At 43.5% G+C, this 26,918-nt stretch overlaps 1 protein-coding gene across 1 annotated transcript in view; it reads right to left on the minus strand.

Annotated features, from left to right (window-relative positions):
* The window catches only part of VCP (valosin containing protein), a 66,408-nt gene that overhangs the window by 17,196 nt on the left and 22,294 nt on the right, over positions 1 to 26,918 (minus strand). Inside the window, exons 2-9 of the mRNA XM_073618208.1 lie at positions 14,536 to 14,647; positions 12,226 to 12,398; positions 8,554 to 8,696; positions 7,370 to 7,500; positions 4,842 to 4,973; positions 2,735 to 2,837; positions 1,075 to 1,208; positions 301 to 436 (exon numbers count right to left, since the gene is read on the minus strand). Coding sequence (XP_073474309.1) covers positions 301 to 436; positions 1,075 to 1,208; positions 2,735 to 2,837; positions 4,842 to 4,973; positions 7,370 to 7,500; positions 8,554 to 8,696; positions 12,226 to 12,398; positions 14,536 to 14,647 — 1,064 coding nt within the window. The remainder of the gene's footprint in view (positions 1 to 300; positions 437 to 1,074; positions 1,209 to 2,734; positions 2,838 to 4,841; positions 4,974 to 7,369; positions 7,501 to 8,553; positions 8,697 to 12,225; positions 12,399 to 14,535; positions 14,648 to 26,918) is intronic.

Raw genomic sequence — 26,918 nt, forward strand, 5'->3', positions numbered from 1 at the left:
ACCGAGTCGACCTGCACACGACCGCCCGGGCGACTTGCAAAACGACTTCTGTATAGAAGTCTATGCAAGTCGCCCCCAAAGTCGTACAGGAACCTTTTTCTAAGTCGGAGCGACGTTCCATTGTACTCAACGGGACGCTACTTGTCAGGCGACCTAGGTCGCCTGACAAGTCGTCCTAGTGTGAACCGAGCCTTAGTGTCAAAGCTCTTGAACCATTACTAGCTACTTTGTATACATAACTTTCCTGGTGAAGGGGTAAGATGTTCTTTTGACCAATCATCACTAGATAAATGAACTTACCGAAACGTCGAAGTGCTGGATCAATGCTGTTCGGTCGGTTGGTGGCAGCCATGACGATGACATGTGCTCTTTGTTTTAGACCATCCATAAGGGTTAGCAGCTGAGACACAATACGACGCTCCACCTCTCCATGGGTCTGCAAAACCCCAAGTGAGAAAATTCATTATAGTGCACCATTCATGTAATTACTTATGAAGATAAAAACAATGTTAATTATGGATATTATTTTTTGAAATGTGGTGTTAAGTAACCTCCTGAAACATGATAGAGGAACACAGGACTTGATTCCTTCATGACTAGAGTTCTCATAGGCCAAAAAAGGGTATATATATATATATATATATATATATATATATATATATATATATATATATATATATATATATATAAAGAACACCGACACTGCAGCACTGAAGGAAGGGAAGAAAATAGGATATGCAGGCCACTGAAGAGGTAAATATAATGACTATTACAGGACAGTGCACTTCTTTTTTGTTAATCTGATAGGGACCATACCTGGCTGATGCCCCTGGAAGCCGGAAATCACTGTGGTAGACACCACTACTTCAGTGATCTCCACTTGCTTCTGGGTATTGTGCTGGGTTAAACATAGAACATCCCCCCCAAAAAAAACAACCAGTTAAAAACCTAAAGGACATGCCTCTACCCATCATGCAAATTAAATACTGAGGATTAGAACTGAAGGAGATAAAAAGATAGATTAATGTGAGCCAGGTATTCTCATAACAGAGGGGACTCTTCCCAGAAACCCACCTTCTCTCTTTTGGGAGCAATGGCATCCAGTTCATCAATAAAGATAATGGCAGGGGCATTCTTCTCTGCTTCCTCGAAGGCTTTGCGCAGGTTGCTTTCAGACTCACCAGCCAATTTACTCATAATCTCAGGACCTAGGATGACCAAGCATGCACAAAATCATCATCAAAAATCTTAAATCTTCTAAGGATGGAGCTTTTTTTCTGTTTCCTCACCAGTTCAGTAAAGAAAATTGTGCAGAAGCAGAATAATAATATAAAAAAAAAAAAAGAAAAAAGGAAGAAGAGGACTAGGCCTAAATACATCCGCGCCTGATCAACTTTAAGCTGTGCATTCTGCGAAATTGGAAGTTTAATCTGCTTATATTATATATAAGGTGCAGCTTCTCATGCACACTGTGAAAGGCTCAGATTTTATGAATATTCACTTCATTTATTCAACTGTTTGAAAAGCAAATGTTCACTTTGAATACCCAATTATGAGTAAATTAAATAAGCACTTCAAGCGTTTTTTGTTTAAATATATTTTTTTTAAATTATGAAAGTCACCGCTCGTACATTATAAATTGGCATGTGTTGTATATTATACAGTTTCCGGTCTTTGTGTGCCTCTTATGACTCCTGATCAAGCACACACCCATCCCGATTGTGGGCATCTGAAGCCAGCTGGGACTCTCTTCCAGGATTAGGTGCGGCTGACTACACAGCATGCACCTCCGGATCTCACCCATGTGTAGTGAAAACGAATTACGGCCCACTGCGTGTCTAGCAGGTTGCCATAGAGATGTTGAAGGAAGTTCCCACCCTGCTGCTATGGCAACCTGTCAATCGAGCAACCCGGAAGGAAGCATTGCGCAATTTCTGGTTGTGAAATAACACAATGCTAGCAGCGGGGGATGCCCATTGACTCCTGGGATCGATGACACTGCAATCCCAGGAGCCAATGGGCAAGCGGAAAAATTACGTACCCCGCCCCGGCAAGGCTGGACGGAAGTGCAGCCTTTAGCCTCAACAAAAGGTAAAAGATGGCAAATAAAAAAAAAATTCTGAAAATTAATGTGGGTGCGGTTGCCAATAATTGCAGCCATTGTTGTAAATTAGGCTAGGACTTCGCTTTAAAGCGGGGTTCCACCCAAATTTTGAACAATATCTGTATGTATTCTCTTCCTTGCCTAGATGCTGACATGCCTTTAAAAAAAATTTAAATCGCCGTAATTACCTTTTATTTTTCTATTCTTCTTTGCACTTCCTGGTTCTCCTCCCGTGGGGGTAGGCGTGTTTCTAGCCTCTCCCAGACTCCGCACAGACTCCTGGGAGCTAGTCTCAGGCTTCCCAGGATGCCACTGAGCATGTGCGGGAACGAGCGGTGAATGCTGGGAGCACAGCATTCACCACATCCAGGAAATAAATGCTTGTGGGCTTCAAATGCCCACAATGAAGATGGAAACTGCCTGCAGTGAATAATATAAGTTATTCTTTCCGACGAAATCTGACACAGGCAGACATATTACACACAATATGTGAGTATGTAATGCTGAGAAGAAAAGTTTTTGAATGAACTAAAAAAAAAAAAAAAAAAAAAAAAAAAAAAAGATAGATAGGTGGACCCCCGCTTTAAGCACTGCACACTAAACGTGTATGAAAAGGAAAATATTTCTCACCATTGATAAGGAAGAAGAAGGCGCCAGTTTCATTAGCTACAGCTCGAGCAATCAGGGTTTTTCCAGTTCCTGGGGGTCCGTAAAGCAGGATACCACGTGGAGGCTGTATTGTACAATAAAGAAATGGTCACTGATGGTAGGTCACTGTGTGACACAAATACGATATTTCTCTTTGTAAAGAGGTAATCACGGATCTATGCTTTGATGGTTCAGAGAGCACCAGTAAACTGCACTGTGAGTGACAGCCATCTATGTGCGTGACAGTATATGTCTGAACAAAATAAAAAGCAAAACCACATTCAGTACATATCTGAAAGTGAACGTAAATTTACCCATGTTATCTCTTTAACCACTTGCCAACCAGGCCAATTCTGATGCTTGTCAACTACATGTAAAAATCATAAATTTGTTTTTACTAGAAAAGTACTCAGGACACCAAACATAATATTTTTTTTAGCAGAGACCCTATGGAATAAAATGCTGGTTGATGAAATTTTTTAGGCCACGCTGTATTTGTGCAATTTTTCAAACGCTTTTTTTTTTTCTTTTTTTTTTTTAGGAAAAAAACTAACCTGCATTAAAAAAAAACCACTAAAGTTAGACCGATTCTTTTGCATAATGTGAAAGACTATGTTACGCCGAGTAAATAGATAGCCCGCTCGTGAAATAGCAACAAACTTCGGCACTTAAAATCTCCATAAGCAATGCTTTAAAACATTTTTTACAGGTTACCTGTTTAGGAGTTACAGAGGAAGTCTAGGGCTAGAATTATTGCTCTCGCTCAAACGTTCGTGGCAATACCTCACGTGTGGTTTAAACGCTGTTTACATATGCGGGTGCAACCTACGTATGCATTCGCTTCTGCAATCGAGTACGCCGGGATGCTTTACATTTTTATTGTTTATATTACATTTATTTATTTTTATATTTTGACACTTTCACTTTACTTTGTTTTAGTTATCACTTTTATTCCTATTACAAGGAATGTAAATATCCCTTGTAATAGGAAAAGGGCATGACAGGTCCTCTTTACAGCGAGATCTGGGGACTAGAGGTAGACCTCACCTCTAGGCTGGAAAGCCTAAAATCAAAAACAAAAAAAAAAAAAAAAAAAGAAAAAGAAGAAAAAAAAAAAAAAAAAAAGGAAGGAAGAAGGATCTCGGTTTCCCAGCCGAGGCAGCGGCAGCCTTTACAACTGCCGAGGCCAGACGTGATGTCAAAGTCACACCCGGCCTCCGAAGGTCATAGAGATCGCCAGGGACCATCTGGTCCTTGGTCAGCTCTATGGTAAACAGCCGCCGCTGGCCAATTCATTCTCAGGCTCGCTAATCGCACAGGCGAGCCAGTAGAAGCACCGGAAGGTGCTTTTCCCCCCCACCGCCTGTAAAAACAATCAAGTGGTTGAAAAACCACTGATTGTTTTTATAGTGCAGGGAATCACTGGCAGTAAAGGATGATATCTAAATGATGCCTGTAGCTGTACCCATCATTCAGATATCCCCACTGAAAGTCTGCAATGTCATATGATGATGTTGGGTGGAAAGTGGTTAAGAAAAATACCTGTTGAGCCTGCCAGAAATCCAGTGAGCTCTTAATTTCCTGTAGTGAGAGGACAATGTTGATGCACTTAAATCCCAAGGAATATTGACAGTCCTGCCTGAACTTGACTATAGAAAACTGTCCAACTCACAACTTCATAACGGAAAAGGTGTTCTGTAGTCCAGCAGGCGAGAACTCAGGCAGGGCTGAAAACTCTGCCTAGGATTTCAGTGAAACATAGCCAGCGTTGTTTGAGTTGGGTGCTCAATGGATTTCTGGTAGTAAAAGAGAACACACGCAGAAACGGGCATGTATTGCAGAGATCTAGTTTTCTTTTTTTTATTATTCCCAGATAGAATATGTATATATTTTTGTATTCTATCAGCTCAATATAGCCAAAGTAGCATGTGTTCCAGAGAACCCCAACAGGACACAATTAGAAAGGAATTTCGAATACACCAAAGATAGGAAACTCAACATCTGCATGCTGGAAATGTCTGTATTAAAAGAATATACGGCATACCTAAACTCGTAAAATTGTCATTAACTGCACAACTTCGTGTATTACCTTTACACCAATGGCCTTAAAGAGTGCAGGGTGCCTCAGCGGGAGCTCCACCATCTCCTTGATTTGTGCCAACTGTTTTCTGCAGCCTCCAATGTCGTCATAACCCACTTCATTCAGAGACTCTTCCTCATCCTGTCAGAGCAAGCGTTACCAAAATTACTGCACAGTGAGTTTCACATGTATATCTGCTGTCTTCTGCTTTCTACACCCTTTCAGAAGTGCATACCTTGTTCAAAATCTCTCTTTATCTGCCAGCAGTACATAGGGGTGGGGAGATTGGACTTACACTCTGTGAGAGCCAATTGGGGGAAAGGGGTACATCCCCCACCTCCACATAGGCAGAGGAACGAAGAAACACGCAGAGATATATTCTGAATAGACAAGCTCCCCTGCTTATTTCCCTCTAAGCTCCCTCCCCGACACAAATTTTTAGCTGATGTTCTCTTATGTGTGGGAGAACTTGTCAGAAATGATAACAGAGGAACGAAGCACCAGAGAGAAAACGACATTTAGAGCTTTGGAGAGAGATAAGTAAACACTACAGGATTTATGTGCTTAGTTCAAATTTCATTAATAGGGTTCACAACTACTTTAAAAAAGGAAATTCTAATCTCAAAAGTATCACATTTGCAAACTATTTTGTAAATGGATTTTGGCAAATTGCAAAAACTGTTTCTTGGAAAAAACAAAAAAGATTAGACTCTGTATTTTCACTTAATGAAAATGGAGGAGAAATCAGATCTTTTGGGAGAGATTTACTAAACCCAGAGCACACAGAATCAGGTGCAGCTGTGCATAGTAACCAATCAGCTTCTAACTTCAGCCTTTTCAATTAAACTTTAACAAAACCTGGAGGATTATGCAGAGCTGCTCCAGATTCTTCCCCACTTTAAAAAAAGAGAAGTACTTTTTTTTTTTTATTCATACTTTCCTAGGTGGACGCTGCATCTGTCCCCCGGCGCCTCTCACAGCTCCCCTTGCCAGTCAGCAGCTCTCTGCTCTGTCCCTCCTCACTCACTGAAGCGCTGAGCTCTGGAGGGGGCAAGGGTGGCCGGCTCGGAGTCGGCCCATGGATCTAGGCGGATCCTGACTCAGTGGTGGGGATGACGCGGTGCCTGGACCGACTCTGACGTCTGCAGAGAGGGGACTTCAGCCTGCTCTCTGCTGAAAATGGGTCACAAGAGTGTAGAATGACCTGCACTCCTGTGACCCACAGGAGAAGTACATCCAAACGTGCTTTCCCCATACTTCTCCTTTAATACCAATCTACTTCACCATGTTTACATTTTGCTTTCACAACTTCCCAGGTCAAAAATCAAAAAAAAAAAAAAAAAAAAAAAATTAGAAACCTGGTTAAGCCCCCCGTGCAACTTGACAGTCATGCGATTTGGCAGTTTAAATTTGCATGACAAGTGCCTATGGAACTGTTCAAATTGGTGCAACTCTGACTTTCTGCACTATTTTTGTCAATTTCATATGCAATATGCATAGACATCTGTGCATGAAGTCGCACAGATGTCGACGAGCCGCACAAGAAACCACACTGACTGGTGGCTTTGAAATGGCACAATTTCAAATTCGCATTCAATGTGAACGGAGTCTTACTGTCAAAACTATGTTATGTACTAAAGACACATAGCAATTTACCAATCCTTATGCACATTTAGGCATTAACACCACCACCACTGTCCTCCATGGACCCCTTTAGCTGGGCATTCTCTTTCTGCTCATTAGAGCAGCTTTGCTAGATGCACATGAATTGTGAAGCAGACCAATTTAGGTCTGGTTCACACCTACCCGTTATTTAGAAAAAATCTATTTAACATGGTTTCCTATGGGTCACGTTCACATCTGTGCGTTTTCCACCCAATGTATTTTTTGGAAAGGGACAGAGAATCCCCCCCCCCCCCCCGCAGCAGGTTGGGTATTTAGTTCTATAGGCTATTAGAAACACAGCAGAAATGCATCAAAAAGACAAGCCCTGCCCTTTTGATGTGTTTCTGCCGTGTTTAAAAAAAAAAAAAAAAAAACGCACAAGGAAACCTTATCAACCGCAACCTGTATAGGTGTAAACCTAGCCTCAGACACCGATGGTGCTTGGCTGACAAATGCCCAGCAACTGGGGTGAAAGTAGCAATGCTTGCTCAAGAGAAATACACCGGAGAACCTGAGCAGACAGAAGTGAGTCAGGGGACAGTATAGTATGGGGTGGGGACAGAGACAACTACAGCTTAGTGAACATACAGAAGTTAGCTTTGAAGCCAAAAACTAATGAAGATCATAGAGATCTCTTAGAATATATATATATATATATATATATATATATATATATATATATATATATATATATATATATATATATATATATATATATATATCTCTATATATATTATCTATCTATCTCTCTATATATATTATCTATCTATCTATCTAGAGAGAGATCTAACTTTCATTGACAGCACTTGTCCTAACCTTTGCAGCATGGAGCACACTTTGATATCTTACAGAGGGTGGGTAAGAACACTTACCTCACGTTTAATGGGCTCTCCTTCACAGTGGATCACAGTATCAGGAGCGACTATACAGTACGGACTGGGATCTGTCTCCACCACCTTGAACTCCACGGCACGCATTCCACCTCGGACCAGAAAGATGTCACCTGCCATGCAAACAAACATACTTAAATGTTCATACGGTCAACCGTACACTCCATTGACAGCACATAAACCTTTCTATTCTACCCAGGCAATTTTTTTTTTTAATTACGATAAGCCCAAAACAATGATGGATTTTCTGAAAGCAGACACCCTGTAGAATAGAATGGGGGCAGTTTGAATTTATGACACACAATATTTATCAAATATTGCCATGGAAAAAAAAAAAAAAAGACACACCCCAAAAAGATTTTTTTTTAGTGCAACCAAAATCTACTCAGGTTTTTTTTTGTAAAATATAAATGGTGAGAAAATATAAATATATTAGTTTCATTTTCCACTCCCCCCCCCCCCCTCCACTTTTTTTCATTTAAATCTACTGCCAAATTTACTGCCACCCCGTGTGATAGCATTGGGCAGGTGGTCCTCCTCATACAAATGGGGGTTTGTTATCTAGTAGGGTTGGGGTACATGGAGTGGCAGTACATTTCCAGTACCATTAAAGCTGATCACTTGAAAGTTGGTCACCAGCTGAAAAAAAAAAAATCAATACCATTGAGCTTGTTAACCCTTTGAATACCAGGACATTTATTAACAACCTTGGTAGGCAAGGGATTAAACTAGGGTTGTCCCGATACCACTTTTTTAAGACCGAGTACAAGACACTCGCTGAACCTGATTACCAATACTTTTTTTTTTTACATCATGTGACAGTGGCACTAATATGCAGCATTGATGACGCGTGGACTGGGTCAGTAATTTTTTTATTTAACTTTTTTATTTAATTATTATTTCTTACAATTTTTTTTTTTTTTTTACAATGCTTTCTTTTTTTGGGGGGGGGAGGAGGGGGGAGTGGACTCCCCCCTCCCCTTTATTTCTGTGTCAATAAGATTTATTGCGAGCCTGAATGTCGTCAATATTACATTAAAGCCATTGATTCACCTGCTGCAAAAGTTTGGTGAATGTCACATGCATTGCTTTATGAATGTACCCCTTTAGTTTTCACAAGCTCTCTAGAAAAGCAGTCTACAAGGTTCTCTGGAAAATATCCATACCTTTTCTGATGGGCCTGTAGGCCTCAAGGAAGTAAGGCTTCAAATAGACCTCAAAGAGATTTCCCGTGATTCCTTCCACTGTGTCATCGAGAGGCAAGACATGGATCCGTTTACCATACTTCACATCTGGGCATGGCTGAATGCTGACAGGGGGATAAAAACAACTCATTGAGCCATAACCAACATTGCAACATAGAAGTACAACACAAGGAATAAGACAATGTGATGTCTTAAAGTTTTTCCCAAACCTATTAACTAAGAACTCCACACATTTTATTCTAATCATAACATATCATATTTTGCTGTAACTGCCGACGCTGGTTTCATCTAATAATTTTTGCCTTCCCTAGTTTCTCCCTTCCCTGTCACCAACATACTACTGACATTTTTTACCTTTTTTTAGACCCAGTGATCATGGCTGGTGGGAGGGGTCAGCGGGGTGCTGTACACCTTTATAATCACATAAGACACGCACACTTCTCACTCTCATACACTCCTCTGCCACAAACTAAAGTGTAATCCAAACCAACTAGTTTTGTTTACTTCTAAATAGTGTGGGAAAATGTTAGAACCGATGTAAAAAACAAGAAAAAAGTCCTTTTGGGGGATTTTCTTTTCATTTCCTGTCCTATGGGCAATGCAGGACGTGAAGGGAAATTGCAGGATGTTTCATTGCCATCTTTGCCCTGTTAGGAAGATTTCATTTTACTTTCGGTCTCAAAATGCACCAAGTAGTGAGAATTTCCCTCTTTTTACAACCGGAAAGAGGTGTCCCCGTTGGAAGATTTGCTCTCACCTTGTGTTCTGGTGAAGAAGCCAACATTTTTGATTTCTCTTCACATTCTCTTTCAGGGCGGTTCACACCAGCACAGTGCGAGAAAGGAGTGTCCCATGTGAGTTTTCCGCACCGCATTCCAATGCCCTGCCCTTGCGATCTGCATGTAATGTTAATGGCACCCCAAACACAGTTTGCAAACACATTGCATTTGTGGCCACCAGATTACTTAGTACCTCAGTATTGTGCGATATGGTGCAACGTGTTTTAAAAATCATGCATGCATAACTTTTTTCCGTGTTCTGGCGCACAAACGACTGGGCTGAAAAAAATTGCATTGTGCATAAATCGCATGGGAACAAAGCGTGCATTCCCGTGTGATTCCTATGTGAGCCGGCCCTTAGAGATAATGTTTACCAGGACAAAGACCCATAAAGAGAGAGAACCCCCTTAACAACTGCCTGCGCGTTTATTGTAAATCACAAACATGGTATCAATGTAAAGCATCCCTTAGTTAAGACCCACAATATAACAAACACTACAAATCACAAGTGATTGTAAAGTAAATAAAAAATAAAATAAAAACATAAAACATGTTATACTTACCTGGTTCTGTGCAGTGGTATTGCACAGAGCAGCCCAGTTCCTCCTCTTTGAGGGTCCCTTGCCAGTGCTCTGGGCCCCTCCCCCCCATAACGAGCACCCCCATAGCATGCCGCTTGCTGTGGGGGCTTGCATCCATAAGACACAGAGCACGGCTCAGCCCTGCCCTCACTGGCTGTGATTGACAACAGTGGGAGTCAGTGGCTCCTCCTGCTGCATCTCAACCAATCAGGAGGGAGAGACCCAGGAGAGCCTCGGGTGTCGTGCACAGCGCTGGAGAAAGATCGGGCTTATGTATTGGGGGGGGCTGAGGGGGCTTTACCATCGTTTTAGTGGCGTTATTCAGCCGCTGGCGGAGAGGTTTTAACCCCCGCTAGCAGCCGAAAAAGGGTTACAACCGCCGGCAAAGCACCGCTGCAGCGGCCCTGCCCCATTGATTTCAATGGGCAGGGGCGCTTTAGGAGCGGTGTATACAGTGCTCATACAGTGCTGCAAAGATGCTGCTTGCAGGACTTTTTTTTACCGTCCTGCAAGCGCACCGCTCCAGTGTGAAAGCCCTCGGGCTTTCACACTGGAGAGACAGGAGAGGCTCTTTACAGGAGCTAGTTTTAGCGCTGTAGCGCCTGTAAAGCGTCTCAGTGTGAAAGTAGCCTGAAGGTTTTTTACCTTCATGCATAGAATTCATGAAGGTAAAATACCTTTAGCATTTACAACCACTTTAAAACAAAGCTTTCCTGTGCCTTCGTTTTGTGCGGATGTGGGGAAAGAAAGAAAAAAAAACCCACGTTATTAAGCTATTTTCTCTCCAGGTCGGAGCGTAATAGAAAAATACCAAATTATGCCCACTAGACAGCGCTAATGATCGCAGGAAAATACTTATTTACTATGATCACCGGCTCCATTTAGTAACCATAATTTGGTATTTTCCCAAACCAAGCTATTTTGACGAATGAATAAGATTCAACCCGTAGAGCACATAGCCTGAAAATAATTGATTTTGCCCAATTTGTACGATAGTAAAACATGTGTAAAGCGAAAAGTAGTGTATCATGGCAAAAGCTGCTTCATCAGGACCAAGAGGAAGAGCTGTGAATCTCCACAGTGGGGACACACAGCAGAGTGTAACCCTCCTCTACTCTAACTTTTATTTTTTACCTAATGGCTACTCAACCCCCTCATGCAGTCCTCAGTATGAGTAATACATATACCTTAAACAGAGAACCTTGTCTTATGGACTTCTATGGACCAATCAATTAATTTCTACAGATACTAGCATCAAATCCTATAACCAAAAAATATAACTGGAGTCTATTCCTATAAAAAGGTGTTTATTTATGCACAGCATTAAAACCAAATACATAGTACATTAAAACTTTTTTTTTTTTTTTTTTTTACGATTACAGAATTTGATGACAGTGTCTGTAGCAATTAATTCGTAGAAGTCCGTAAGACGTGGCTTTTTTTTTTTTAAAAGTATAATTTTCCTAAATCAAACCAAAAAAAGTTTTACCTTTATGTACATTATATAATGATCTAAGGGTAATTTAAACACAGTACAATTACACACACCTAGCAAACAAAAAGGGGCAACAGACCACAACCCCATATTGTATGCAGGGAGGTAATTCTAGTCAGCAGACATAGAACTGCATTTAATGCTGGAGAAGCGCCTGCACTGGGGAATGCAGAACAAGGCACGGTCTTCACCCTATGCACATTGCCAAGCACAGACTCATTTTACATACTAATAAACCATCAGCTATGACCTTTTAATCCAGTCTTGTCAAGCGAGGATGACATATCAGACAAGGCCATGTAAGATCAGTTCTAATATAAATAATAAAAATGAATTATTTATTGACAGTAAGTGCTTCCACTGGCGATATATGACAGCTGGAGTTTCAAAAGATAATTAATGATGGCACATTTATATGCAAGACAGAAAACACCACACACTTCAATGACAGACTGAGTTTAGAAGAAAGCAGCTCGTCATTTTTTTGCACTACGAAAAAAAAATCCAAAACACTGTAAAAAGCAAAAGCTGTGCATATGTTTTAGTTACGGTTGAGGCCTGACTTTTCCCGGCTTCAGAGCCGAGCTCCAGCAGCTGAAATCCCTCCAGCCAGTGAGAGTTTCCTTATGAAGTCCAATCTCTCTGCACAGTAGAATGGCAGTTGGAAGGAACTTGCAAAGCTGCCAGAGAAAAGTTGGGTTCCCATTGTAAAAGGGAAACTAAATAGGAGATGCAGGTTAACCTAAAAACTTATTTCAAAAGTAAAAAAAAGTGTTACCTGATGACATCCCCAAGCCTGACACGCAGATTATTACGGACCACCCTGTTCATCCGGATCTTCTCATCAGAGCAAGTATCGTCAGACAGGACGATGCACACGGCTTCTCGCCTTTTCTTTCCTTTCAGAAGGACCGTGTCGCCACGGAAAAGCTGCAGCTCATCCATCTTACCCTGCAACAAAAAAAAAGTAAAGGTCATCCTTTAGCTCCTGAACTCTTTTGGTGTGACAAGCGACAGCACTAAGGTGTGAATTAACACCATAGAATATGGGAATTCTTTTTTTGAGCATAGAAGAGCTTCAAATCATTCAGGTGTGAACCAAGGCATGTTGCGTGGTTTCTGGATTCAGCACAGAAAAAAAAATATCATGGACCCCATGTACCACTGGGACCTGCTTTCTGACATGGGGGCCCCATGTACCACTAGAGCAGTGGTTCTCAACTCCTGTCCTCAGGACCCACTAACAGGCCAGGTTTGCAAGATAACTGAAATGCATCACAGGTGATATCATTTGCTGCTCAGTGATTGCAGTATTCTAGTCTGCATCTCCCCAAGGTAATACTTAAAACCTGGCCTGTTAGTGGGTCCTGAGGACAGGGGTTGCGAACCACTGCACTAGAAGAAGCTGAAGACAGGAAATGAATTGCTCATGTATACCAAAGTCCATTTATTCCTCCCTTTAGGAGGTCAGGAGGAGCTGCTGTAGGAAGAGAAGAGAGAGAACAGATTGCTTCCAGGCTGCAGGTGTATTGTTCGAAACCTCTAACAAGCGGCAAAAAAAATGTAAAAAAAGGAGCCCCTGCAACTGTCTTATAAATCCAAAGTAAAGTCTGATGTAAAAATGTGCCCCTCAGCTAGAGGGTGATAGATTTTGTTAAGTCCCAAACTTTCAGTTTAAATCAGTTAAATATGTTCCAGGTCCATTAAAACAAAAAGTTTGCAAAGTCCTGCAGTTCATTTTCTTTCTAAAGCAGCCACAGCCTGTCCCCAGCTAGCACGCTGCACAGAAGGACTTTTTCTCTATGTGTGGAAGCAGTGGTCTCTCTGCTGATTGTGCATCACACACCCTGCCAGGTCAGGCAGCAGAGCTTATGTTCCCCTGCTGACTGGAGAGTTCTAACTCGAATTCGAAGGGGTGTGTAATACCACTGTAGAGAGACGACTGCTTCATTCTCAGGCTGAAGCTGCTTGCAGAGAGACTACTACTTTTTTAGTCTCAGGCTGAAGCTGTTTGCACACATTTTGTTATGATGCATCTGTAATGTATGCAGACTAAATAAGCTGAAAGTTTGGTTGCACTTTAAAAACATGTAAAAATGGTTTTAGGCTCACTTGCAAAAAGTCACTGCAAGCCCTGGTTCACATTGGTGTGATTTGACATGTCAAATCGGCAGCAATGGCATCGTCCTAATTGATGCGACGCTGCATTTGCGGCGCCGCACCGATTTCAAAAAGTAGATTCTGTACTATTTTTTGCGATTTCGATTGACATCTGTGCAGAAACCCGCACAGATGTCTGAAATCGCCACCAAAAATCGGGACTGACGTGCGGGAATGAAAACCCAGCTGAACTCGCACGGCTTCATTCCCACAGCTTAGTGTGAACCTGGGCTAAATGTCTTACTATTAGGCCTTGTTCACACTTGCTCAAAATACAGAAGTTGAACACGCGCCTACAGCTTTAATGCACGTTATTTATTTGTTTTCACGCGTATTAAAACCGCTCCCCAAAACAACCTATTTGTGTTTGATGAGCGTCATAAAAGCATTCTAGATGCCTTTTTATTGGATTTTATGAACAAGGCCTAACATGCAGCAAACGCACCATAAATGCACTGAAAACGCATGGCGAGATGTTTATGGTGCGTTACCATAGACTTGAATAGAGGGAGTTGAATTGCTTCTGAACTCCACATGAAGCTTCTTTTTAAGAGCAGCAAAGTGACACAAACACTTCATGTTGTGACGATGTGAACAGCACTGTGTTGTTCATATGTTCAACTGCAGACTGTTTACTGGGAGTTTGAGGTGCGTTAATAACAAGCCTCAAACTCCTGCTTTTAATGCCAGTGTGAACAGGACCTTAGATGAAATACTGAATCAGGCTGGGCTCCCCAGAAACATAGGAACATAAAAAGGGTCATCATACAGCCCAGTCTAACGACCCAATGACTGAATTGTCACTTGGAGAGACTAGGTGTTGTGTGTGTGTGTGTGTGTGTGTGTGTGTGTGTGTGACTTCCCAAGCAGCAGCTCTTAAAAGTACAACAGAAAAAAAAAAAAAACCTACAGAATAACCTACACTTACCTGGGACAGAGAGACTACGCTGTTGTCTTCATTGATCGCTTCATCTACAATTAACCGATTGGGTCGGCTCTTCTGCTTCAGAATAGCTGTGGATAAATCATCCGCTTTGGGGCTGTGAAGAAAACATGAAGGAACGGTTAGAAGTCCCATATGACATATTACTCTGATATAGAGAGTCAATCTATCTATGGATACAACATAAAAAGAGCTAAAAAAAATAAAAAATACATTTAAAAAATGGTCAAAAACACTACTAGAAGAACAACTCTCACATGATTATTAGTGGCTCAGACAGGCACCAAGACCCGTCCTCCATGTGGAGATGCTTTTTGCTGCATGTGCATCCACCTCAGAACAGGCCACAATTTTAATCCAACAGCGACAGTGGGATGCCAAAACAAAGCCGAGGTGGTTTTTAGACCCATTTCCAGGGTCACTGGATCTGATTCAACTCAGAAGAGGGGCAGCACAACATCTCCAATTTGGTGAATGGGGACTTTTTTCCCCTTAAATTGCCCAAGCTGCAATTGGGATTTAACTAATGATAGGCAAACATAGGAGCCGTCATTGCGGATGACTCCTTCCAAGTACCTGGTGTCATTTATACCAACCCCTAAAGTAGAAGGTTTGGGCCTGGAGGAGGTCATAGTTGCAACAGTGAGGGCTGGGTCATACTGCTTGCTATGCAGTGGCTGGTGCAATGGGGCCGAGATCGGCACAGTAATGATGCCCTGAGCTCGGCACATCACGCGTTTTTTTTTTTTTTTTTTTATAAACCTACTGATATATGTCATACAGATATCTCATAACGTTAAACTGCCGGCGTTGCAGTGCAGGGCAGTGGATCGTTGCACACAGAGCTGATGAAAAGTTCTGTATGCACTACTTTCTTTCAGGCGCACTGTGCCTGCAATGTAGTGGTATGAACCGGGGGCACATAAAAGACGAGGCATTTTGAGTTGTACATACAGTGGGACTGTGCTGAAATAGCCACTCAAAGCAGTTCCACCGCAAGTGTTGCGAGTCAGCCATGAGTTGAGTAAGCATCCGATTGTTGAAAACCTAGGAGGCCAATGAGGGACCTTTAAAAAAAGTTAAGTGATTGGCAACCAAAGTGTCACCCTGTATGCAATATTTTAGTTGCAGTCTGAGTCTGGGAACCAAATGGCTCCCTATTGAAGACCCCTTAGCCATTCCAAAGGATGAGATATCCACACTATAGTTTTTCCGGGTCTGTATCAATTTCCTTTTGCATGGCACTGTTCCAAAGAGATCTTGTTATACAGCCCATATTGTAAAAATAAAACAGGAGCCCAGGTGCACACTGAGCTGAATTCAGCTGAACTCGCGCGATTTCACTCCCGCATGTCCGTCCCGATTTCAGAGACATCTGTGCGGGTTTGTACACAGATGTCAATGTAAAGCACAGCTCAAAATCACGAAAAGCAGTACAGAAACAGCTTTTCTAAATCGATGCTGCGGCATCGCACCGATTAGGACGGTGCCATTGACGGCAATTGCCGCCAATTTGACATGTCAAAACGCTCCAGTGTGAACCAGGGCGAAGAGCGGGATCCTTCCCCACAATGGCTGCAGCAGCTGTGCAGACCCAGAGTAAAAGAGCAGATCTCTCATCGATTAAGTCCTTGAGCAACAAAAAAAAAAAAAAAAAAAAAAAGTTTGTGGTTTGGTTTTTATCATCCGACTGATTTACACCAAATTCCGTAGTTACGTTACTGAATACATTCCCCTTTGTGTATGTGAGATTTTCCCTCTGTTACTACAAGTTGCATCACCCGGTCACGTTCTCCTTGGGCTTGTGTCCCTAACCAGCCTTGTATAAGACGTATATTTCTACCGCTTACTGAAAACCAGAACATTTTATGAGCATATTTCCTACTGGCGATAATCTGCTTCTATGTTTCACAGAGTGCTGCAGGGGGTATAATGTGCCATCTGAGAGAAAGGTTCATTTAAAAAAAAAAAAAAATAGCTATATTGCAATGGTGGTATAAATGAAAACATCAAGACAAAATGTGATGGTGTTGTGAAGAGAAGGAGAAGAAGAGAAGAGAGCAACAGCCACCGCAACGGGAGGAGTCACAGATTTCTGTGCACACAGCAGGGTGGATATAAATAAAATTAAAAAAAAGATTTTTTTGATTTTTATCTAATTTATTTTAATAAAATGCTTTTGGAGAAAAAAAGAAAAAACCTAAAAAGATAGTTTTCCATTTAAGATACATTAATTATTTAGGTTTTTTTTCAGCATGAAATGGAGCTTAGTTATGTAGCATGAGGCTATATATTCTGCAATATTTAAATTTTTGGTAAACTCATTCAATGAATCCAAGCTCTGCAAGCTGAGATAACATGCACCACATTCACACAATTTCACAGGCTTAATGTACACAGGACGTTTTACAACCTCCCCTGAACAATTTAACTTGACAGATAGTAACCCACGTTTAAAAACGTCTGTTTTGCCGCATTTTACCTGCTGCCTTTAGAAGCGTTTTATTTTCTTTTTTAATTTCAATAACAAACATGTTGAGGACGGACAGACACTGCCTGCTGCAGCAATGTTGATCTGCTCCACAGATATCTTCAAGGCAATTCTACATCAGAAGCAACACACCCGGGAGTGTCAGATAGAGAGCCTTCCTTAAAGTGGAACTCCAGGAAATAAAGAGCATTTTAAAATCTGGCTGCTCCTGAGAAGCTCTCTAATGCCTTTACCCGATGTCCAGATGGCAGATGACGATACTAAAAATGCTTATTTTATTATCCCCTTCCCGCCGACCGAACGCATATATGCGTCCTCGGCTTTCCGGGGTTATACCGGGATGATGCCCGCAGCTGCAGGCATCATCCCGGTACCGTTGTTTTCAGCGGGCGATCGGCTACCCGTATATAACAACCGATGCGGCTAAAAGCCGCTCGGTTGTTATACCGGAGGAGCGGGAGGGGACATCCCCCCCCTCCCGCCGCCTCCCGCCGCTGTTACCGGGCCTCCCGTGCGATCGGGAGGCCCGGTGTCCGGTCCGCTGCCTTCGGCGGCTGGGGGCGGACTGGAACGAAGCTGCGAGCGGCTTCGTTCCAGCCTTCTTCTTGTAAATGCGGAAGCGACGTCATGACGTCACTTCCCGTTTACTCGGCTGCCAATGGCGCCGAATTTAAAAAAGTACACAGTATTCAGAATCGCCGTTTTCGGCGATCTGAATACTTTGAAGTGTAAAGGAGGGATGGGGGGTCTTTTAGACCCCCCATCCCTCCATAAAGAGTACCTGTCACCACATATTACTGTCACAAGGGATGTTTACATTGCTTGTGACAGCAATAAAAGTAAAAAAAAAAAAAAAAAAAATTTAAACACAATTTATAAAGTACAAAAATAAATAAAATAAAAAAAAAAAAAAAAAAATTTTTTTAAAGTGCCCCTGTCCCCGCGAGCTCGCGCAGCGAAGAAAACGCATACGGAAGTCGCGCCCGCATATGTAAACGGTGTTCAAACCACACATGTGAGGTATCGCCGCGATCGTCAGAGCGAGAGCAATAATTCTAGCCCTAGACCTCCTCTGTAGCTCAAACCTGGTAACCGTAAAATTTTTTTAAAGCGTCGCCTATGGAAATTCAAAGGTACCGTAGTTCGTCGCCATTCCACGAGTGCGTGCAATTATAAAGGGTGACATGTTTGGTATCTATTTACTCGGCGTAACATCATCTTTCACATTATACAAAAAAATTGGGGTAACTTTACTGTTTGGATTTTTTAAAATTCATGAAAGTGTCACTTTTCCAAAAATTTGCGTTTAAAACACCGCTGCACAAATACCGTGTGATAAAAAATATTGCAACAATCGTCATTTTATTCTCTAGATTCTTTGCTAAAAAAATATATATAATGTTTGGGGGTTCTAAGTAATTTTCTAGCAAAAAATATGGATTTTAACTTGTAAACACCAAATTTCAAAAATAGGCTTAGTCATGAAAGGGTTAAGCTGGATATTACTGTCAGCACTCTTGACCAGCAAAGGAACTGACAGTTCCAGTACAGGGAGGGATCGATTTTCTTTTCTCCCTCCTTTAGGCCTCTTGCACACAGACATAATAATTTACGGATGTTTACACTCCGGATCTTGTTGACAGAAAGATCCCAAGTAAGGCCCCTTTCACACTTGTGCCACTTGGGACTGCAAAGTCACATGACAAGTCGTACCACATGATTTTCAACGAGCACCGTACTGCAACATATACACATAAATTACCACACTCAAATATACAATATATTCCTGTTTTACGGCTCTGTACTCATTGCTGTATTATTGATCTTTATGCAGCTGTGTGCATTGCTCCATAGAAAACAATGCACCTGTGTCCAGATCAATAAAAATTTGAATGTTTTGCTCCCATGTGTAAGATTTATCCTTGTACCTCGATTCATTTATAAACAGCCTGGTATTCTTTTCATTGAATACAAGGCATTTTGATGATTGGATGAGCAGAGATTAGGGGCAGGTAAACCATGAGGACGAGAAAGAGTGAGCGACTTAATCCTTAAAGTGGCTCCAAAGCCTTAAAGCGGAGTTCCACCCAAATTTTGAACATTATCTCTATGCATTCTCTTCCTTGCCTAGATGCTGACATGCTGTGTAAAAAAAATGTAAAAAGCCGTAATTACCTTTTTTTTTCTAATCTTCTTTGCACTTCCTGGTTTTCCTCCCATGGGAGTAGGCGTGTTTCTAGCCTCTCCCAGACTTCCCACAGTCCCCTGGGAGCTAGTCTCAGGCTTCCCAGCATGCATTGTGCAACAGCGTCATCACAACATCTCGGTGAATGCTGGGAGCACAGCATTCACCGCATCCAGGAAATACATGCTTGTGGGCTTCAAATGCCCACAATGAAGATGGAAGCCGCCTTCAGTGAATTTTATGTTATTCTTTACAACGAAATCGGACACAGGTGGACTTATTACACAGAACATGTGAGTAGATAATCATGAGAAGAAAAGTTTGTGAATGAACTCCAAAAAAAAAAAAAACGATAGACAGGTGGACCCCCGCTTTAAGGTTTTTCACCTTAATGCATTCTATGCATCAGGGTGAAAAACCTTCTGTGCTTCTGCTTGAGAAATCTGGGCTAGGCACCACAAAAAATGGCTGCAGCAAGTTTCATAGAAAACCAATGTCCAAAGGAGGTAGCTTATGGGCAGCGACCTCAACATAGCATTGTGCATAGACACATGCATGCCCCCTACAGGCTGCCTGGCTAATTGCAGGCATTAAAGCACAGTGGCCAGTGCAGAGAGATAAAAGTAGAAGTGTACAATTTGTTGTGTACATGTTCAAGAAGTGGGGATTGAATTATACAATAGGTAAAATCCTGCGTGGGAGAAAGACCATATTATAGTGACAGTGACAGAGCCAGAACTGTATGTCCGGGGCGTTGAGCAATAGGAGTTTGACAGCAAAGAGACAGCCCCCCCCCCCCCCCTCCGGTCCAGCAAAGAGGCAGCGCCCGCCCCCCCCAGGTCCAGCAAAGAGGCAGCGCCCCCCCCCCCAGGTCCAGCAAAGAGGCAGCGCCCGCCCCCCCCCCCCAGGTCCAGCAAAGAGGCAGCGCCCGCCCCCCCCCCCCCAGGTCCAGCAAAGAGGCAGCGCCCGCCCCCCCCCCCCCAGGTCCAGCAAAGAGGCAGCGCCCCCCCCCCCCCCCAGGTCCAGCAAAGAGGCAGCGCCCGCCCCCCCCCCCAGGTCCAGCAAAGAGGCAGAGCCCGCCCCCCCCCCCCCCCCAGGTCCAGCAAAGAGACAGCCCCCACCCCCCCCCATGCCCAGCAAAGAGACAGCTGCCCCCCCCCCCATGTCCAGCAAAGAGACAGCCCCCCCCCCCCATATGTCCAGCGAGACAGCCCCCCCCCCCCATATGTCCAAAGAGACAGCCCCCCCCATGTCCAGCAAAGAGACAGGCCCCCCCCCCCCCCATGTCCAGCAAAGAGACAGGCCCCCCCCCCCATGTCCAAAGAGACAGCCCCCCCCCCCCCATGTCCAGCAAAGAGACAGCCCCCCCCCCATGTCCAGCAAAGAGACAGCCCCCCCCCCATGTACAGCCCCCCCCCCCTATGTCGCAGCAAAGAGACAGCCGCTCCCCCCCCTATGTCCGAGCAAAGAGACAGCCCCCCCCCCAGATGTCCTGCAAAGAGACAGCCCCCCCCCATTATGTCCAGCAAAGAGACAGCCCCTCCCCCCATATGTCCCAGCGAAAGAGACAGCCCCGCCCCCATATGTCCAGCAAAGAGACAGCCCCGCCCCCATATGTCCAGCAAAGAGACAGCCCCCCCCCATATGTCCAGCAAAGAGACAGCGCCCCCCCCCTATGTCAGCAAAGAGACAGCCCCCCCCCAATGTCCAGCAAAGAGACAGCCCCCCCATTTCAGCAAAGAGACAGCCCCCCCATGTCCAGCAAAGAGACAGCCGCCCCCCATGTCCAGCAAAGAGACAGCCCCCCCATGTCCAGCAAAGAGACAGCCCCCCCATGTCCAGCAAAGAGACAGCCCCCCCATGTCCAGCAAAGAGACAGCCCCCCCATGTCCAGCAAAGAGACAGCCCCCCCATGTCCAGCAAAGAGACAGCCCCCCCATGTCCAGCAAAGAGACAGCCCCCCATGTCCAGCAAAGAGACAGCCCCCCCATGTCCAGCAAAGAGACAGCCCCCCCATGTCCAGCAAAGAGACAGCCCCCCCATGTCCAGCAAAGAGACAGCCCCCCCATGTCCAGCAAAGAGACAGCCCCCCCATGTCCAGCAAAGAGACAGCCCCCCCAATGTCCAGCAAAGAGGACAGCCCCCCATGTCCAGCAAAGAGACAGCCCCCCCATGTCCAGCAAAGAGACAGACCCCCCATGTCCAGCAAAGAGACAGCCCCCCCATGTCCAGCAAAGAGACAGCCCCCCCATGTCCAGCAAAGAGACAGCCCCCCCATGTCCAGCAAAGAGACCAGCCCCCCCATGTCCAGCAAAGAGACAGCCCCCCCATGTCCAGCAAAGAGACAGCCCCCCCATGTCCAGCAAAGAGACAGCCCCCCCATGTCCAGCAAAGAGACAGCCCCCTCATGTCCAGCAAAGAGACAGCCCCCCCATGTCCAGCAAAGAGACAGCCCCCCCATGTCCAGCAAAGAGACAGCCCCCCCATGTCCAGCAAAGAGACAGCCCCCCCATGTCCAGCAAAGAGACAGCCCCCCATGTCCAGCAAAGAGACAGCCCCCATGCCAGCAAAGAGACAGCCCCCCCCCCCCCCCATGTCCAGCAAAGAAACAGCCCCCCCAATGTCCAGCAAAGAGACAGCCCCCCCCCCATGTCCAGCAAAGAGACAGCCCCCCCCCATGTCCAGCAAAGAGACATGCCCAAACACATCAGCTTAGCTCACAGGTATTTGTGCAGTAGCAATGTAGCAACTACACATTCAATGGGCAGGCCGGTCTACAAAAGCTCCCCCCCCTTCTTCACCGTCACCAACCAACTAAGTCCTGATCCAAGCTCAGTGATGCAACAAGCGGCCCTTCAGTCAGTTTGACTGAACCGCGCTAAACCACCGGTCCCGAGACCCCGACGCACCGACCACTCTCTGCCGCCAGCCAAACAAAGGAAGCTGTAGCAAAGCAGGAGCGAGAGCGTACAGCACACTTAGGAGTGTGGGCACAGTGGGGCGTGGAACAGTAAATGGGCTGGCAAAAGCCCAGGTGCGATTGTGACCTGGCACCTGGGATTTGTCGAGCCCTAGATAGGATTGATCTATGTGGGCCAAGGATAGAATCAGCTTGTGTATGTAGAGATTTGGTGGGAAAAGATCTCAAAGCATTTTTTTGTGTCTTCCCTTCACCATTTGTCATTCACAGACTTGGAACCCTTCCATTTCTGATTGGAGAGACCATGATGCAATGACACTACTGCTTTCCTAAAACCATTCTGGGCTGATTTACAAAACTCAAAACCACAGAAAAACGGTCCTGACTAATAAGACTGCAGCTGTCTTTGTCTAGAGCAGGACAGGAAACAGATGTCCAACTAATCGGTATCAGCAACACAACTGCTCTACCGAAAACGAAAGGTTCCAACCGAGAGGTTTTGGTGATCTTTGCTTAAACCAGGCAGCTTTTAACTGCTTGCCGACCAGCCGCCGCAGTTTTACTGCGGCAGAATGGCACGTTACCTTACACCGCTTCGCCTTTCAGCCACTAAGGCGAGGGTGCGCCCGCAGCGTGTCCCCGGAGGTGATGCGAGTGCCTGGCGGGCACGATGACTGCCCGGCACCCGCAATCGCTCGTGACAGAGTGAGAACCGGGATCTGTGTGTAAACACACAAACCCCGGTTCTTTCAGGGGAGTAGAGACAGATCGTGTGTTCATACCAAGTATTGAACACCGATCTCTCTCCTCCTAGACAGTCCCATCCCCCCTGCAGTTAGAACACAGTGTCAGGGAACACAGTTAACCCCTTGATCGCCCCCTAGTGTTAACCCCTTCCCTGCCAGTAACATTTATACAGTAATCAGTGCATTTTTATAGCACTGATTGCTGCATTGTCAATGGTCCCAAAAATGCGTCAAGTGTCCAATTTGTCCGCCGCAATATTGCAGTCCCGAAAAAAGAATCGCAGATCGCCATTACTAGTAAAAAAAAAAAAAAAAATAATAATAAAAATAAATGCCGTAAATCTATCCCCTATTTTGTAGACGCTATAACTTTTGTGCAAACCAATCAATATACGCTTATGGTGATTTTTATTACCAAAAACAAAGAATACATATCAGCCTAAACTGAGGACAAATTAGCTTTTTTTTTTTTTTTAAATTGGGGATATTTATTATAGCAAAAAAGTACAAAATAGTGTTTTTTTTTCAAAATTGTTGCTTTTTTTGTTTATAGTGCAAAACATAAAAACCGCAGAGATTATCAAATACCACCAAAAGAAAGCTCTATTTGTGGGGAAAAAGGGACAGATTTGTTTGGGTACGTCGCACAACCATGCAGTTGTCAGTTAAAGCGACGCAGTGCCGTATTGCAAAAAATGGCCTGGTCATTGAGCAGCCAAATCTTCCGGGACTAAAGTGGTTAAATGTGCCAATACATGTTGGGGGGGGGGGGGTTCTCATCTTCATACAACTGATCCCTCAAAGCCACTTCACTTTGCTGCCAGACCAGCTCTCCGGTACAAAGCAGGGCGAGTAATCCTACAATGTACAGGAATATGCGAGAGCCAACCCACTAGGGGAGACAGACCCAAGTATGAGCACATTTAAAAACAGCCCACAGTGGGAAATACCAATATAAATTAATCCTAACAGTTCTCTCTCCCTATTACAGAGCCAAGATCAGATCTGTGGGTGAATGGTATTGCATCCAAGTGGCTTCTACCCACGGGCCATAATGGAGAAGCCATCTCCCTACAAGCTTGTACAATCATTGGATATGGTGGCAGCATTCGTTTACTTTAGGCCTTTTCCTCCGCGGTGATCTGGCCTGTAACACACCTCCTATATTAGTGTCCCCCACTCTGCATGAAGGTGCACGAGTGGCACTTTTGGACAGCAGCATTGTCAATCTGGAAGGCAGGGATGAACGAGCAGATTTAAGTACACTAACAAATTGAAGCTGAACTTTCGCTAATACTTTATAATCAGTTACAGCGGTTTTTTGTTTTTTTTTTTCTTTTTTGGGGATAAAGGTTTTACATAAATAAATTGATCACTGTAAGCACCTGTCAGTGGCAAATTGTCTAACCTCAACTTTAAATTTGCAGGACAGCTTGTTCTGTTGAAAACCAGATCACCAGAGGAAAATAAAAGAAAGTAAAAACTGAGGCAGCCATCACATCTAAAAATTAGTAAGCTGCAATATAATAAATGCTTGCTTTTGGGTTTAAGCACTTGCCAACCACTCTATAGTCAAATGAGGGGTACAGTGTGGTCAGCTAGTTCTGGGAGGTTGTCTACTGATGTCCTCCCAGAACACCCCCCCCCCCATGCTTTGTGATGGACACAGCTGATCTCAGATAGGAGGTAAAGATTGGCCTTTTACCACATGATCAGCTGTGTCCAATCACAGCTGATCACGGTGTAACAGACTTGCCAGTTATCAGCAGGTAACCAGCGATTCTCACGGGACATCTACACTGATCATCCAGTGCAGCCGCATCAGTGTCCATCAGTGCAGGCAAAAAAAAAAAACATTTCTTTGTTTCGGTTATAAAAATTTTGCAAATAAGAAAAAAAAAAACTTAAACATTTATGGTCTTTTCACATTTAGAAAAATAAAAAATCCAGTGATGATTAGATACCACTAATAAATCTCTGGCTCAAAAAAAAAAAAAAAGATAAAAATTGCATATGGCTACAGTGTTGCATGACTGCGCAATTGTCATTCAAAGTGTGACAGTGCTGAAAATTGGCCTGGGCAGGAAGGGGGTGAAAGTGCCCTGCAGGCAAGTGGTTAATACCGCTTTACAGTATTAAGGTGTAATCACCTGTTGCGAATTACTAAAGTATTCCAATATAAAAAAAAAAAAAAAAAAAAAAGAAAAAAAAAAAAAGGCCAACAAAATTGGCGAGTTCAGTCATTTGCCTGTCTTATATCTTCCAGGGACCACAGGAAGACAATTCTGAGGTTTTAATATGAAGTGAAGGGGTGGGGTAGCTAGCAGAATTTACCTGCCATGAGATACATACAACTAGGGCTGAAACAACTAATCGATTATGAAATTAATCGATTACTATTTTCATAATCGATTAATCGGCCAGTAACATAATGTGGTTAAAAAAAAAAAAAAAAAAAAACTAAAATGAGCCCTTTATAATACAAAAAGAGAAAATAATCGCTACTGTAACTATTTCTTTCACAGTTCTACAGTAAAAAAAAAAAATGAACCCCTTACAGTAGTGATTATTTGCTTTTTTTTGTACTATAAAAGGGCTAATATTCGTTTTTTTAACCCCATTATGTTACTAAATGTCTTACACCTGGTTCACATCTATGTGTTTTTTGGTGCTTTTTGCAGAAACCGACTACAGTTCATTTACATGGTTTCCCATTGGACACGTTCACATCTATGCTTTTTCAGCCGCTACGTATTTGGAAAGCGTCAGTGACTCTTTTTTTTAACGCAAAACAGTGCTTTTTTGGTTTAACATATTTCAATGGAGAAGCTGCAGAAAAGCATGAAATGCGCTTTTGCAACATTTTGTGTTTTTTAATCTGCCCAACAAATTGGCCAAAAAACACGCAAAAACGCAAATCGCAGCAAAATCACGTGCGCAAAAATCAAAAACGCACAGCAAAGAGCACTGCAGAAACAGATCAAAAGCAAAACTGCATAGGTGTGTACCGAGCCTTATGCTGGCCACACCGATCAATTTTCAGATGAGAATATTCAGACGAAAAATCTTTGTACATTCGCTGAATGAAAGAATGTTTGAAATTTTCACTTGTTTTTAAAATAATTGTAATTTCTGAACGAAAACCACATTCACTGTCTGATAATTCTTTTCCATAAGAAGTTTTTTATTATTTCCAAATTTTCCCGTCACTGTGGTTGAAAATGAACGTCGATTTGACCCCACTAACGATTAGAAAATCGAACGAACGTTCTTATCTCTCCTCTTATAGTATATACAGTATATCTCTTCTGTCTGTTATTCTCAGAGTGGATTAGATATGTTGCTCCCTAACCATATAGTTATTTTTATTTACCACTGCATAGAGATATTTAAGAATAAATTGCCTTTTTTTTTAAAACTTTACATATTAACTAATAGGGGTGCGCTTCTTCACTGGTCTCACGATTCGATTCCAACTATCTGGTCAACGATTTGATTCCGCGATGCATCACGATTACCGACGAGCTCCCACTTCCACTTGGGCCGCCTAGGCGGCCCTTCCACCCTGCAATCTTCTGGGACACATCACAGTTCCCAAAAGATTGCCCGGCTATGCAGGAAAGCGCAGTGAGACATGCACACCCGGCTGTGAAGCTGTAAGCTGTCACAGCCAGATGCCCACAGTAGTATTGCCAGCACTGTGGACAGGCAGGGGAGAGAATGGAGGGTTTGGGTGGCCATGTCGCTGGATTGTGGGACAAGTGAGTGTCTTTTTATTAAAAGTCAGAAGATGCACTTTTTTTGTAGCTGCTGACTTCTAATAAACAAAAAATTGACTGGAACTCTGCTTTGAATTAAAAATAACCTCACTCCCTAAAAAGTGCACTAATCCGGTGCACTACAGGGTACAGAGATTCACACACACACGGCTGCTTGGAGGTCAGAAGGGAAAGAATCCACAGATGACAAACAGCCCTGTGAAGTTCCCTGTACTGTCTCTGTGCTGACCAGTGGCAGCTGGTGCTC

This window comes from Aquarana catesbeiana, linkage group LG01 (genome assembly GCF_042186555.1).
Source record: "Aquarana catesbeiana isolate 2022-GZ linkage group LG01, ASM4218655v1, whole genome shotgun sequence".
NCBI lineage: Eukaryota > Metazoa > Chordata > Amphibia > Anura > Ranidae > Aquarana > Aquarana catesbeiana.